The sequence below is a fragment of the Salvelinus fontinalis genome, chromosome 23 (assembly GCF_029448725.1).
Source record: "Salvelinus fontinalis isolate EN_2023a chromosome 23, ASM2944872v1, whole genome shotgun sequence".
In the NCBI taxonomy this organism is placed as follows: Eukaryota; Metazoa; Chordata; class Actinopteri; order Salmoniformes; family Salmonidae; genus Salvelinus; species Salvelinus fontinalis.
In genome coordinates, this window is record NC_074687.1 from 11,089,917 (window position 1) to 11,105,908 (window position 15,992).

At 42.5% G+C, this 15,992-nt stretch overlaps 1 protein-coding gene across 1 annotated transcript; it reads right to left on the reverse strand.

Moving 5' to 3' along the window:
* Positions 1–8,432: 8,432 nt before the first annotated feature.
* Positions 8,433–15,971, reverse strand: LOC129820843 (toll-like receptor 8). The gene is made up of 2 exons (XM_055877871.1): positions 15,772–15,971; positions 8,433–12,663 (listed from the first exon to the last, which is right to left on the reverse strand). Exons 1-2 carry the CDS (start codon positions 15,772–15,774, stop codon positions 9,556–9,558), a joined length of 3,111 nt encoding a protein of 1,036 aa, XP_055733846.1. The 5' UTR covers positions 15,775–15,971; the 3' UTR covers positions 8,433–9,555.
* Between the last annotated feature and the right edge of the window lie 21 nt (positions 15,972–15,992).

The following is a 15,992-nucleotide window of genomic DNA, read 5'->3' on the forward strand; positions in this document are numbered from 1 at the left end:
GGGGGTCTTTTGGAGGAAGCTAAGGAGGCGGTTAGGGACTGTGGTGACGTGGGGACCACGACCAGAGCCGGAGCCGCCACCGTGGATGGAAGCCCACCCAGACCCTCCCCTAGACTGGTTAATGGTGCGCCCTGAGTTCGCACCTTAAGGGGGGGGTTATGTCACGCCCTGACCTTAGTATTCTTTGTTTTCTTTATTATTTTAGTTAGGTCAGGGTGTGACATGGGGAATGTTTGTGTTTTGTTGGTTTTGGGTGTTTCTATGGTAAAGGGGTTGTTGGGTGTAGTATATGGGTTTGTGTTGAGTACATGTGTCTAGCGTTGTCTATGTATGTTTAGTTGTCTAGGAGAGTCTATGGTTACCTGAATGAGTTCCCAATTAGAGACAGCTGATTTCGGTTGTCTCTGATTGGGAGCCTTATTTAGGGTAGCCATAGGCTTTCATTTTGTTGTGAGTAGTTGTCTATGTGATACGTTTGTAGCCTGTGTGTGCACATCGTTGTTTAGCTTCACGATCGTTTTTCTTGTTTTGTTTAGTTCGTAAGTGTGTTTGTTTCGTTTGCTTTCTTCACCAATAAAAGGAGATGGCTTATTTTCCTAAAGCTGCGTTTTGGTCCATCAATCCTCTACACGATCGTGACACACATCATTACATAGACATAATATGACATTTGAAGTGTCTTTATTTTTTGGTATCTTTTATGAGTGTAATGTTTACTGTTCATTTTGTATTGTTTATTTCACTTTGATTTATTATCTATTTCACTTGCTTTGGCAATGTAAACATATTTTTTTTAACTTTATTTAACTAGGCAAGTCAGTTAAGAACAACTTATTATTTTCAATGACGGCCTACCAGGGAACAGTGGGTTAACTGCCTTGTTCAAGGATAGAACGACACATTTTTACCTTGTCAGCTCAGGGATTTGATCTTGCAACCTTTCGGTTACTAGTTTAACGCTCTAACCACTAGGCTACCGGTTTCTCGTACCAATAAAGCCCCTTAAATTGAAATAGAGAGAGAGAGTGAGAATGAGAGAGAGAACGAGAGAATGAGAGAGAGAACGAGAGAATGAGAGAGAGAACGAGAGAATGAGAGAGAGAACGAGAGAATGAGAGAGAGAACGAGAGAATGAGAGAGAGAACGAGAGAATGAGAGAGAGAACGAGAGAATGAGAGAGAGAACGAGAGAATGAGAGAGAGAACGAGAGAATGAGAGAGAGAACGAGAGAATGAGAGAGAGAACGAGAGAATGAGAGAGAGAACGAGAGAATGAGAGAGAGAACGAGAGAATGAGAGAGAGAACGAGAGAATGAGAGAGAGAGAACGAGAGAATGAGAGAGAGAACGAGAGAATGAGAGAGAGAGAACGAGAGAATGAGAGAGAGAATGAGAGAATGAGAGAGAGAATGAGAGAACGAGAGAGAGAATGAGAGAAAGAGAGAGAGAAGATGCAGCCCAGGGAGGGTAGGACACAAAGGACCTAATTTCTTCTCAGACACTAAACAAGTCCACTAATGCTGCTCCACACTCACCCCTTCAGCTAGCAGATGGCCAGGGGCCAGGCCGTGGCAGAGTCCTCCATTCACAGAGACTAGGTGCGTCACAGTATATCTGCCATGGGGGCAATTATCATCTGTCTTGTGCCTGAGGAGAAAGGACACACCCACTCCGACTCCTCTAAACACAGGCATTGAAAAATCAGAGCACCGAGAACAAGAGTTAAACTGTTAAACTCAGCAAAAACACTGGGCTTTCCATTATGTAACGGTCAGTCATAATCTGACGTCAGACAGTAAATTTATTTAAAGACAGTAAATTAATTTAAAGACATCAACAGTGACGTTTCTGTGTATTTGTGTCACAGTCACCCAACGTATACTTAATCAATACGAGATAGATGCATTGATTGGGTAAGATGAATATCCAAGGAGGAAGATGATGTCACTGTTGACAGAATCAGCAGACTAGAAGAAGATATTTATCCAGATTCTCCAACTGGATTTGACACGAGCATACAATTTAACTGTAAGAAACCTGAATCAATTCGGGCACAAAGAGGAGAGTTCAAACTTGTTTGTATTTCCCTTTACAGCACAGAGGCCGCACCTGTGTTAGCACGTGACCTAGATGCTGCCTGCCAGTGCTTGTCACCTTGGATTAGGTTCAGGTAGCTGTCAACTGTGTACCTGTCACCCTCATTACAGAGCAGGTCGTCACAAAGCCACAGTAGACACAGAAAATGACACTCTCTGCCTGCCTGTGTGTGTCATAACATTTCCTCCCATAGGAATAGCTATAGTGAAAGCCTGCTCAATGGAGTGTGTAACCGTCTACATTACTCCAGCTCATAAATAAGTAATACAACAGGCAGTCAAATGCATCATCACCGTATTTGGCCACAGTGCAGAAGTCAGCACCTTTCCTGGTGCTGTATTTTATCAGGCTACTCATATCTCTTACCTTAAACCAGAATCTCTGTTTGTGGGTGTGGGTGTGTGTGTGTGTGTGGGTATGTGGGTGGGTGTGTGTGTGTGGGTGTGTGTATGGGTGTGTGTGTGTGTGTGGGTGTGTGTGTGTATGTGTGTGTGTGGGTGTGAGTATGGGTGTGTGTATGTGTGGGTGGGTGGGTATGTGTGTGGGTGTGTGTATGTGAGGGTGGGTATGTGTGGGTGTGTATGTGTGGGTGTGTGTATGGGTGTGTGTGTGTGTGTGTATGGGTGGGTGTGTGTGTGTGTGTGTGTGGGTGTGTGTATGTGTGGGTGTATGTGTGGTTGTGTATGTGTGGGTGTGTGTGTGTATGGGGGTGTGTATGGGTGTGTGTGTGTGTGTGTGTGTGTGTGTGTGTGTGTGTGTGTGTGTGTGTAAGTGTGCGTGTGTGTGGGTGGGTATGTGTGTGGATGTGTGGGTGGGTGTGTATGTGTGGGTGGGTGTATGTGTGGGTGTGTGTATGTATGTGTGGGTGGGTATGTGTGTGGGTGTGTGTATGTGTATGTGTGGGTGTGTATGTGGGTGGGTGTGTATGTGGGTGGGTGTATGTGTGGGTATGTGAGTGGGTGTGTATGTGGGTGGGTGTAATAGCTTGCATGGGGAGACAGTACTCCCTCCTCCACACTCAGACATGCAGTAGTCTTGTCCAAGGGAATGTTTGGGGAGTTGGAGGATGCGATGACAGCGGAGGGGGAGCCTCTCATTGTGCCTATGTCAGATGACTGTCTGAGATAGCTGCAGCACAGCTGGAGGCAGACTGGGAAGGAGGGGGTCTCCTGCTCCTGTTTTTCTAGACTGACTGAACAATGGCCCAGTGCAGCTAGGAAGACGGAAGACGTCCTGTGCAGGGCTGTGATAGGCTGATCTGGGATCGACACTAGCCCACTAGTAGTGGGCTGGATCAGACTGTGTTGAGGTTATAACTATAGTGGGCTGCATCAGACTGTGTTGAGGTTATAACTATAGTGGGCTGGATCAGACTGTGTTGAGGTTATAACTATAGTGGGCTGGATCAGACTGTGTTGAGGTTATAACTATAGTGGGCTGGATCAGACTGTGTTGAGGTTATAACTATAGTGGGCTGGATCAGACTGTGTTGAGGTTATAACTATAGTGGGCTGGATCAGACTGTGTTGAGGTTATAACTATAGTGGGCTGGATCAGACTGTGTTGAGGTTATAACTATAGTGGGCTGGATCAGACTGTGTTGAGGTGATAACTATACTGGGCTGGATCAGACTGTGTTGAGGTTATAACTATAGTGGGCTGGATCAGACTGTGTTGAGGTGATAACTATACTGGGCTGGATCAGACTGTGTTGAGGTTATAACTATAGTGGGCTGGATCAGACTGTGTTGAGGTGATAACTATACTGGGCTGGATCAGACTGTGTTGAGGTTATAACTATAGTGGGCTGGATCAGACTGTGTTGAGGTTATAACTATAGTGGGCTGGATCAGACTGTGTTGAGGTTATAACTATAGTGGGCTGGATCAGACTGTGTTGAGGTTATAACTATAGTGGGCTGGATCAGACTGTGTTGAGGTTATAACTATAGTGGGCTGGATCAGACTGTGTTTAGGTTATAACTATAGTAGGCTGGATCAGACTGTGTTGAGGTTATAACTATAGTGGGCTGGATCAGACTGTGTTGAGGTTATAACTATAGTGGGCTGGATCAGACTGTGTTGAGGTTATAACTATAGTGGGCTGGATCAGACTGTGTTTAGGTTATAACTATAGTGGGCTGGATCAGACTGTGTTGAGGTTATAACTATAGTGGGCTGGATCAGACTGTATTGAGGTTATAACTATAGTGGGCTGGATCAGACTGTGTTTAGGTTATAACTATAGTGGGCTGGATCAGACTGTGTTTAGGTTATAACTATAGTGGGCTGGATCAGACTGTTTTGAGGTTATAACTATAGCGGGCTGGATCAGACTGTGTTTAGGTTATAACTATAGTGGGCTGGATCAGACTGTTTTGAGGTTCTAACTATAGTGGGCTGGATCAGACTGTGTTGAGGTTATAACTATAGTGGGCTGGATCAGACTGTTTTGAGGTTATAACTATAGTGGGCTGGATCAGACTGTGTTTAGGTTATAACTATAGTAGGCTGGATCAGACTGTGTTTAGGTTATAACTATAGTAGGCTACATCAGACTGTGCTGAGGTTCTAGAGTGGGCTGGCTTTTACTGTGACACTGTTTTTGGTGGACATCATTACAGCTTGATGAGGGGAGACAGACACTGTCTTTGGGGACATCATTACAACTTGATGAGGGTAGACAGTGTGTATTTGGGGACAACATCAGTACAGCTTGACGAGGGTAGACAGTGTCTTTGGTACATCATTAGCAGAGGCTGTAATCTGCCCGAGTTGATCAGTCAAAATTCCCACATTACACAGGCAGACAAATTGATATCTTTAGCCACTAATTGGTATTTTCACCAATCATATGGGTAAAATCTTTGGGCAAAATATCAGAATTAGGCTGCCTGTGTAAACACAGCCTTTGTTGTGCATGATTACGTTTCTACAGTACATTTAATTTCTCATTGGGAGTTGTGTCATCAAATCAAATCAAATTGTATTGGTCACATACACATGGTTAGCAGATGTTAATGCGAGTGTAGCGAAATCCTTGTGCTTCTAGTTCCGACCATGCAGAAATATCGAACAAGTAATCTAACAATTTCACAACTACCATATACACACAAGTGTAAAGGAATAAGAATATGTACAGATACATATATGGATGAGTGATGGCCGAACGGCATAGGCAAGATGCAGTAGATGGTATAGAGTACAGTATATACATATGAGATGAGTAATGTAGGGTATGTAAACATTATATAAAGTGGCATTGTTTAAAGTGACTAGTGATACATTGATTACATCCCATTTTTAATTATTAAAGTGGCTAGAGATTTGAGTCAGTATGTTTGCAGCAGAAACTCAATGTTAGTGATGGATGTTTAACAGTCTGATGGTCTTGAGATAGAAGCTGTTTTTCAGTCTCTCGGTCCCAGCTATGATGCACCTGTACTGACCTCGCCTTCTGGATGATAGCGGGGTGAACAGGCAGTGGCTCGGGTGGTTGTTGCCCTCCATGCTATTAGTGCCTTCAAGAGGCGGGGGGGGGGGGGGGGGGGGGGGGGGTCAAATCATGACGTCAGTGATCTTCAGGTCAGAAAGTCAGAGCTTTAGAAAGATGCCCGAGTTTGTGACTTGGATGACCATTCAAAAGATGAGTCGGAGCGTGTCCCCTCCCCACAAGGAGTCCCCAGTTGTTCTGAACGCAGCAAACGCACCGGACTAAATTAATCTGGTACGAGACCATGGTGTCCAGGAAGAACGGGGAAATCAAAAACACTCGGCTGGAGAGCTCAGCCGCGTTCAGTGGGATTGTCATTAAGACTAACAGCAATCCACTTAACGACTACACCTGCTGATAGCTGTATCAAATTATGGGGATGAGTTAATTGACTAGTAAAACCTGTAATGAAGTACGCAAGCCATCTCCATTGGTGGCTAAACTTCTGAAATTGTTAGAACATATTGCCAAAATGCTTGTTGCCTGTAGGATGGGACGGGATTGCAGTATTGTCACCCCCCCCCCCTCCCCTCCATGAAAACATCCAGTACAATTGAAGCTATGCAGTTACTATTGTGGGAACAGCCATTTTGGCCATTGTAATATATCAAGTCCAGCCCTACCAAGTAATAAGTCCTTTAAGAATTTGGCTTTCCTACTACAAGTTCAGCCCATGGGTTCATTGTTTTGCTGGGGCAGGCAAGCCATTAAGCCAGTTGTAGTGATGCGTGCCAATGGTGCTTTTCTAGGTCAGTTGTGTGCACTGTGCCAAGGGCTCATCCACTTAGTGCCAAAGCCCACTAGTGAGTCAGTGAAACCATATCACCAGCATTACAAACAAAAACACTAGTCTTTCCCTTCTAGCAGCACCTTTGCACTGAACTGAAATAGTTGCCTCACCTAGCCAGTTTAAGGCTAACTGGAAATGACTCTGGATAAGCATGCTAAATGACTAAACTGCCACCACAGTCCAGCAGTTAGAAACACATGGCTTGGATTCTGATTAACAGTGATTGCACAGCCATTCAACAGTATAGAATATAATTCCAGATGTCCAAAAGGATAGCCCCAATTTGGTTGACACACTTGCAGAGTTGTAATGAACATTAATGTAGAACAAGGTGTACAATGTGAATCTTGAAACAAATGTAAGTACATTCAAAAGGAAATAACAATATCAAACAGTTACATTTTTTAATTGCATATCAAAACAAACTTGTGCATTCCAAGAATTGAACTTATACAAAACAATTGAACAAGTAACAGAAGCAAAACACTGCTTGATTTGAAAGCATTTCACAGGTGGCCAGAAGCTGAACTACACTGGATGTCAGACGTGTGGGTCCCTGGTTGGGCTGATCCATCACACCCTTGCTCCTCCCTTCACAACCACAAGTTGCTGGATGCAGGGACACGGCAGGGACAGGTGACAGAGCGCTGAAGTGAGTCAGCACGGGACGAGCAACACATCCTCCTAGTCAGGCTGCCAGTCAGTAGTTGTTTCCTTTCAGACTTTATGTAAAAGGGAGGGGGAGGGGGTTCTAGGGAGGAGGCTGTACAGGCTTCTGCTTTTGTCCAATTACAATGCAACTTAGGTTTTGGTTACAGTTATACAGCTGAAAGAGGTGAAAAAAAGGCAACGCTCGTGGAATGTACAGTGCATAGTGGAGGCTTGGGCTTTCATGCTGTTGCTTGCTTCTCCTGTTCAATGGCTGCAAGGAAGGGGATAGCATGTTAGTTCTTCATGTTTGCACACAGTGTCAACTTATCAGTAAGACAACACAAATTTCACAAAGGATAATCAGCATTTGACGTAGAATAAACTTAACATACTCTCTTTGGTGGGCAAGGGGTTTTTCTCCTGCGTTTCGGTCTTCTTCAACTTGGTCTTGTCAAAGTTGGAGACTTCCGCTAGATCTGGCTTGTCAGACATCTTTGCAGAGGATCTGGTCAGAGCAGATGACACCGAACAATTAGACATTTAGGTTTCAATGCAAATGAAAAAGCAACAATTTACTCCAGATTGGCAAATAAACAAAACTGTCTATCTAACCATGGGCCTTGAACACAATTTAACAGCTTCCATAATAGTTACTCTTAATAGGCCCATACATTCGAATCAAAGCCCAAAAGCAGACAAAGAGCACAATCCCCTACAGCACATGTGTTGGGGGGGGGGTTAAGAAACGCTTTCATTCTCCCCCTGTAAGGCAGGGCAAGCAGCCCACATCTAATTCGAGTATATACACACACACAACCTAGTCCATTACTTTTCTAGATTTACAAAAAGCAACGTATAATGTCATTATTTATGCAGTTTATTCTACGAGCACGTGTTCTCATCATTGGCGATAAATCTGGAGAACAGCATTGTGCCATTCTGAGAGCTGTCTAACAACCACCGCCCTGCTTGGGCAGCATCGCAAAACAGGTTGAGGCCAACTAGTGGCGTCGACCATCAGGTCAGCATTTGCACATTTGCTTTTTCATATTGACATTGTAGCACATCCTAAATCAAGACATGATAGTATTTGTAGGCAACATTGTAGCCTACGTTAAAAGATCCACACGTTTCACTCAAAAGAAGACAGACACTAGGAGGGTACCCACGTCAAGTGAGAGAACAAACAATTACACTATTGAATATGACTTCAACATCTAGAAACACATTAAGTGAGCAATATATATTGATTAAGCTTTTATGCCTAAGGATATTGCAGCGGTTCGAACCATTTATAGCCTACACGACATAACATACTACATGACTGTAAAGTTAACCTAGTTGGTTAAACATGCTATGTAGGCCCTATGACAATAAATAATTTGTTTGCGCACTCACCGGAGGTGTATTGGATACAGATGAGTCTCAATCCAGATGGCGCAGAGCACAAGTGAAGGCGGGCTGGTCAATCAAAGTCTATTATACTCCGCAATATGCTAATTTACAGCATGACGTCACGTCCCTTCACTCTCTTGCACAACTTGGTTGGGGAAAATATATATTACGTAATCTTCACAAGCGAGAGAGAGCATAAATAATATATATTGTTTTATTTGTTTATCGTACTGGACAACGACTTTTTATCTGATATGATTTAGGGCACCATTTCAGAGCATTGCTGTCAACGCCAAACCAGTCCACTGTCACCGGTAACTCTTCGTGATTGTGTCAATAATGACATCCTGTGGATTAACACAGTATTACATCAGATGGTAACCCTGACTTCATTGGTTTGCATTAGAAACATAGTAGGACTACTAGTTGATTACATTTTAGATAATGCATTTTAGATAATGCATGATCGTAAGGCACACTGGGGCTGTGACTGTCTGCGTAGTTCCCTATACAATGTTTTGAATTTGTGATCTTTTGAAATGATAATTCATATAATAAAACAATGAGTTATAACAATTTCAGTTCAATTCAATAAATGTAGGCCAGCTAAAAAATAAATAAAAATAATGTTTTTATTGTCACATACCATAAGTGCCACTGAACGGCTGACACCACAGCCCCAGATTCCCCCCATCTGAGCCTAATGAAACATTAATTTGACTGTTATCCCATAAAGACAGATGCCCACAGACGGACTGCTCCAATATTATCATTTTTTAAAATCAGATATCTACTTACAAATGGCATGAAGTTTCAACATATTAGCAAAAACCTTTGAAAATTCAGTTTAGAACCACCCACTAACCACTAACCACCATATCAAACTGAAAATTTGAACCACAAGTATAATAACTGGTGGCCATAGTCTTTGGCATTAAAGCAATGAATAGAACATTTCTTTACGTGTTGCTGATTTCAGATGTACAGAATCATCCATATTGTTCAGTGCAGAGTTAGACAAAATGATATAATAAGCGCTTGTAAAAAGGGATTGCAGTTGTTGTGTTTAACTGCTTAGTCTATTTGTGTGAGAAAGCTACCTCCCTCTTGAGTCTCTGGTCTGGCATGTGCTCTACTTATTGGTGAAGTACCTGGAGTACATCTGGTTGTACATCACCTGGTTGTCTAACCTGACAGCGTTCCTCAGGCACTGCCAGAACCAGGGCTCTGCGGCTGCAGTCCGGGTCCATTCCAGAACACTCTTCCCACACAGACGCCGCCGCAGACGGAGGAAGTGAGAGTGCTGCAGTACAGGTTCCAGGAGAACCAGCACAATCACGTCCATGTTTTCATCCAGCAGCCTCTGGTGGGCCAAGTACATAGCCATCCTGAAGGTGCCGGTCCTGACATATGCCTCGGTCAGCACAAAAACGGTCTTGCGGCTCTGTCGGATGCTGTGGGAGAGGTTGTCTATCAGGGGGACCCCTGGGACCCAGTCTCGCTCCTCCAGACAGAGAGGCAGGTGTTTCTCCTGCCTCTCCTCCTGCCTCTCCTCCAGCTGCACCCGCAGTTGGTTCAGTACCCAGTCTGTCACCAACAAGTCTCTGGTGTCGTAGGTAACAAAGGCATCATAGAGATTGTCTGTTGTTGTGGACCCAAAGGAATGGTAGCCCTTCAGCTTCGCCCTCAGGTAGTATAGAATATAGGAAGCATCCCAATAAAACACATGAGCTGCCATGGTGATGGCCATGGTGAGTATGATCAAGGAAGCAGAGAGGGAGTACTTCAGGAAGGCGTTGCTGTCATTGACGCATTCTTTAATGTCAAACAGTATCACTGGTTGTCCTCTCGTTTTGGCTGGCATGTTGCAGATCAACTCAGTGGCCAGTCTGGGGATCTCGACGTCTGTGTTATGCATAATCCACTGGATGAAGTCTAATAAGTCACAGGTACACTGGAATGGATTACCTTGCAAGAACAAGGTTTTCATGTAGTTTTCAGAGCCTGATAGGACGGTGGTCTCGTTGACGATGGTCAGTTGGTTGTGGCTGAGGTCAAGTATCTGAAGGTTTTGGGCACCTTTAAAAAATCCATCAGAGAGTTGACAAATCTGATTGTAGCTCAAGTCAAGCATCTGAAGTGCATTTGTGAAGTTTGAGAGATTTGCTGACATGTGATATAAAGAATTAAAGCTTAGATCCAGACTATTCAGTTGTTGGAAACTAGCCAGTTTATCCCAATCGAAATGGGTGAGTAAATTATGACTCATGCATAGTTTCTGAAGGGTATACGGTAAGTTTTCATAGACTGTTGATGGAATCTTCTCAATGCTGTTGAATGATATATCCAGATAGGTTAAATTCACCAGGTTTTTAAAAAGGCTGTTGTATGAGCCGTCCCTCTCTTTCCATAATGTGGCCAACAAATTGTGTTGAAATTGAAGCTCTTTCAAAGATGCGCTTGTCATCTGCTTAGTTGTTAATGTAAAAATGTTATTGTTTGACATATTCAGTACTTTCAAAGCTGGTAGATTTGTCAAAAAATTTAAATTATGTGTCACACCTGACACTCCAAAATAGTGGCTGTTGTAGCTTAGATCTAATACTTGTAGTTTGTGTAATTCCTTAAATGCATTGTCATAGGCCAGGTCAATCTTGTTAAACGACAGGTCCAGATATGTTAGGGCTGGTAACGTCGTGAACTCTGTCCCATTCAGTGCTGCAGAAAATCCATTTCTTGATAGGTTCAGACATGCAATGTCACCATAGCCCTCAAATTGCTTTGGAGAAATGAAGAAGATATTATTTGAACTAAGGACCAGCACTCGACCAGAGTCAAAGCACTCTTGTTTCACAAGGCCGTGTTTTAACTCAAAGGAAAAATCCTTTGAATGTGAATAGTGACTAGTGAGAGGTGACTTGTGCAGCGCCGGCTTTGAATTGCTTCCTAAGACACGGCCTGGTGAATCGCTCACTGAAACTGGATACAGCCTATTTTCTGCGAGGTATATTAGTTTCAAGTGTGAGAATTTTCTGAATATGGTAGAATTAGAGCGAACAATGAAATTAATTCCCATGTTTAACGCTGACAGATTTTTTAGATGATGGAGAGGGCTGAGAGTATCTGACTGGATTTCTTTAAAAACATAACCTGCTATATGTAATGTTCTAAGTGACACCAATTTAGAAAACTGTCTTGAAAGCAGTAGGGTGTCAGGGTAAGCTAACAAATCATAATTGAATGAAAAATCCATAACTTCTAGCTTTGGTAGATAGCTAAAAAAATTTCCTTCAGTCATAGCCTTAGACAAGAAATTATAAGAGAGGAACAGTTGTTTAAGATTGTTTAAACTCTCAAACCAGGAGTTATTGATACAACCGAGTGAGTTCCCTGCTAGGTGCAGTGTCTGTAACTCTGTAAGGCCATGAAATGCATGAGGATGAATATCTAGGTAAATTTTGGGACAGGGGACACACGGAAATGGAGCATTGGAGCATCGTGGACAGTTTCCCTGTAATTCAAGGGTTTCTAGATGGGTTAGTCCATGGAAATCATCCTTATCAATATACTGTATCTTGTTAGATTCAAGCCGTAATGTTTTTAAAGAGCTTGGAAGTTCTTTTGGAACTTGAGTTAAATTATTAAAGGCCAACGTCAAAACTTCTAAGTTAATCAATGCTGCGAATGTGCCGTTTCCTATAGTAAAATTATTCTCACAAGGATTCCAGTAGTAGCAGTTTTTGGATAAGAAAAGCTCCTTCACATGTGTTATACCAGAGAGGTTGCTCATATTCAAGAAATTGATTTTGTTATTGTCCAGCATGAGTTTTTCCAGGCTGAGTGGGAGGTTTTGTGGAATTTCAATGAGGCCATTTCCATTAAGCCTTAGGTCCTGCAGGTTTGTCAGATTTTTGAAGGCACCTTCGGCAATGTGACTTATATGGTTCTGGTTGACCCAGTTGAGATTGAGAACGGTCAGGTTCTCCAGATTAGAAAATGCACCAAAAGATACATTCTGGATGTTGTTTTCTGATAGGTCCAGCACAGTCACATTCCTGGTGATGCCAACGGGTACATTTCTCAGTTGACGCTCCTCACAATTGAAGATGATGTCATTAGTGGTTTTGGAAGTATTGACCACCTTAATGTCACATGGCATCCATAAGGTACATGAGGTATTTATGACCAGGAAGTGACACAGGAACAATGATGCCAACTGTAACCAGCAGGTGGTAGCAGCCTGTAAATATAAAGTACAAACGTGTGAGGATGGAAATATAATGACAGATTAATGAAAGACTAATGATTCATGAGGAGATGTCTAACTAACGTGGAGTCAGAGGACGCTGGTTGGAGGAGGTATAGAAGGACGGGCTCTTTGTAATGGCTGAAATGGAATAAATGGAACGTCCGCCAGCCTCCACTGTGTGGAGTAGACCTACAAGTAGCCCAAGATGTAAGTAGCCCAAGATGTACTCTCAAGGAGCCTACCATTACTCCTTGAAATCCAAGGACCTTATAAGACATGTTATTTTCAGAGGTAGACTGGCTCTGGTAGAAAAAAACAGCCATATACTCCATGTCAACGTGAATCAATTATCAATTGCGATACAGTTCTAGATACAGTTGAAGTCGGAAGTTTACATACACCTTAGCCAGACACATTTAAACTCAGTTTAACAATTCCTGACATTTAATCCTAGTAAAAATGCCCTATCTTAGGTCAATTAGGATCACCACTTTATTTTAAGAATGTGAAATGTCAGAATAATAGTAGAGAGAATTATTTATTTCAGCTTTTATTTCTTTCATCACATTCCCATTGGGTCAGAAGTTTACATACACTCAATTAGTATTTGGTAGCATTGCCTATAAATTGTTACTTGGGTTGAAAGTTTCGGGTAGCCTTCTACAAGCTTCCCACAATGATTTGGGTGAATTTTGGCCCATTCCTCCTGCAGAGCTGGTGTAACTGAATCAGGTTTGTAGACCTCCTCGCTCGCACACACTTTTTCAGTTCTGCCCACAAATTTCCTATTGGATTGAGGTCAGGGCTTTGTGATGGCCACTCCAATACCTGGACTTTGTTGTCCTTAAGCCATTTTGCCACAACTTTGGAAGTATGCTTGGGGTCATTGTCCATTTGGAAGACTCATTTGCGACCAAGCTTTAACTTCCTGACTGATGTCTTGAGATGTTGCTTCAATATATCCACATAATTTTCCTTTCTCATGATGTCATCTATTTTGTGAAGTGCACCAGTCCCTTCTGCAGCAAAGCACCCCCACAACATGATGCTTCCATCCCCGTGCTTCACGGTTGGGATGGTTTTCATTGGCTTGCAAGCCTCCCCCTTTTTCCTCCAAACATAATGATGGTCATTAGGGCCAAACAGTTTTATTTTTGTTTCATCAGACCAGAGGACATTTCTCAGAAAAAGTACGATCTTCGTCCCCATGTGCAGTTGCAAACCGTATTCTGGCTTTTTTATCGCAGTTTTGGAGCAGTGGCTTCTTCCTTGCTGAGCAGCCTTTCAGGTTATGTCGATATAGGACTCGTTTTACAGTGGATATAGATACTTTTGTACCTGTTTCCTCCAGCATCTTCACAATGTCCTTTGCTGTTGTTCTGGGAGTGATTTGCACTTTTCGCACCAAAGTACATTCATCTCTAGGAGACAGAACGCGTCTCCTTCCTGAGCGGTGTGATGGTTGCGTGGTCCCATGGTGTTCATACTTGCATACTATTGTTTGTACAGATGAATGTGGTACCTTCAGGCATTTGGAAATTGTTCCCAAGGATGAACCAGACTTGTGGAGATCTACCATTTTTTTCTGAGGTCTTGGCTGGTTTCTTTTGAATATCCCATGATGTCAAGCAAAGAGGCACTGAGTTTGAAGGTAGGCCTTGAAATACATCCACAGGTACACCTCCAATTGACTCAAATTATGTCAATTAGCCTATCAGAAGCTTCTAAATGACGTCCTTTTCTGGAATTTTCCAAGCTGTTTAAAGGCACTGTCAACTTAGTGTATTTAAACTTCTGACCCACTGGAATTGTGATACAGTGAATTATAAGTGAAATAATCTGTCTGTAAACAATTGTTTGAAAAATGACTTGTGTCATGCAGAAAGTAGATGTCCTAACTGACTTGCCAAAACTATAGTTTGTTAACAAGAAATGTGTGGAGTGGTTGAAAAACGAGTTTTAATCACTCCAACCTAAGTGTATGTAAACTTCCAACTTCAACTGTACCCTTTACTTTCATATCACATCAACATAATTTCACAAATGCATAATACACACTTACTGTACACTGTTTTATCACAGTTTCAGCCAACATTATTTTTTCAGTGACAACACATTTCTGGCGGCCATCTTCCGTTACACACAGGTGTTCAGAGCATACTAAATAGCACTTTACCACAGGTATTTGGAGTATGCTAGATAGCTCATTACCACAGGTGTTCATGGCATGCTAGATAGCTAATTAGCACAGATGTTCAGAGCGTGCTAGGTAGCTAATTAGCACAGGTGTTCAGAGCATGCTAGATAGCTAATTAGCACAGGTGTTCAGAGCGTGCTAGATAGCTAATTAGCACAGGTGTTCAGAGCGTGCTAATTAGCACAGGTGTTCAGAGCGTGCTAATTAGCACAGGTGTTCAGAGCATGCTAGATAGCTAATTAGCACAGGTGTTCAGAGCGTGCTAGATAGCTAATTAGCACAGGTGTTCAGAGCGTGCTAAATAGCTAATTAGCACAGGTGTTCAGAGCGTGCTAGATAGCTAAGTAGCACAGGTGGTCCCTCTGTCTTCCATCTGTCTTCCGTAAACATGTGCTGTAACGTGGAGATTTGGCCATGTGTGATGTTATTTCTCGCTGATATCAAAGATAATGTCCTTATGCTTCCAAAAACGTACTGCAAGCCATTCGTGTTAATGGTCAGACTGAGCGTCGGGGCTCTTAACAAATCCCCCCTCACAGAAGACGCCTTCACCCAATGACTCTTATGTGTAATGTAATGGAACTGAGAGTAAAGATCAAGGGCTGGCCTACAAGCACACATTTTATGGACAATAGCTCAATAGCAATAGCTTTGTGATGGAGGACATACTACTAATTTCCGCATACTAGTTATCTACAATATGTTTGCCTAGATAGAAATGGCATTTGTGAATGTAGCGATTGTGAAATATCACTACTTCCCCTTTAAAAAGTCATGTATTTTCTCATGTTTCATTATCAATTTTGCCGCTTGAGAAAAACAAATACCCCAAATACCCCAAATACCCTAAATAGACATATACCCTACATATATTAATAATAACTGATGTGAATCAAACTTACCATATTGTTTACCGTTGATTCCTTGTCAGATTTTGAAAGCCTTTCAAATAAGTAGTGCCTGATAGTTTAGTTACCAATTAGCAAAACAGTTTAATAAAACTGCAGGGGACTGTTCGTTTTCTTTTTGTTTCCATCGATGTAGTTCCTTGTGTAATGACTCAATTCCTCTCTACTCAAACACACATTGAAGTGCAACTAAAATTCCCCTTGCAGCTAGAGTT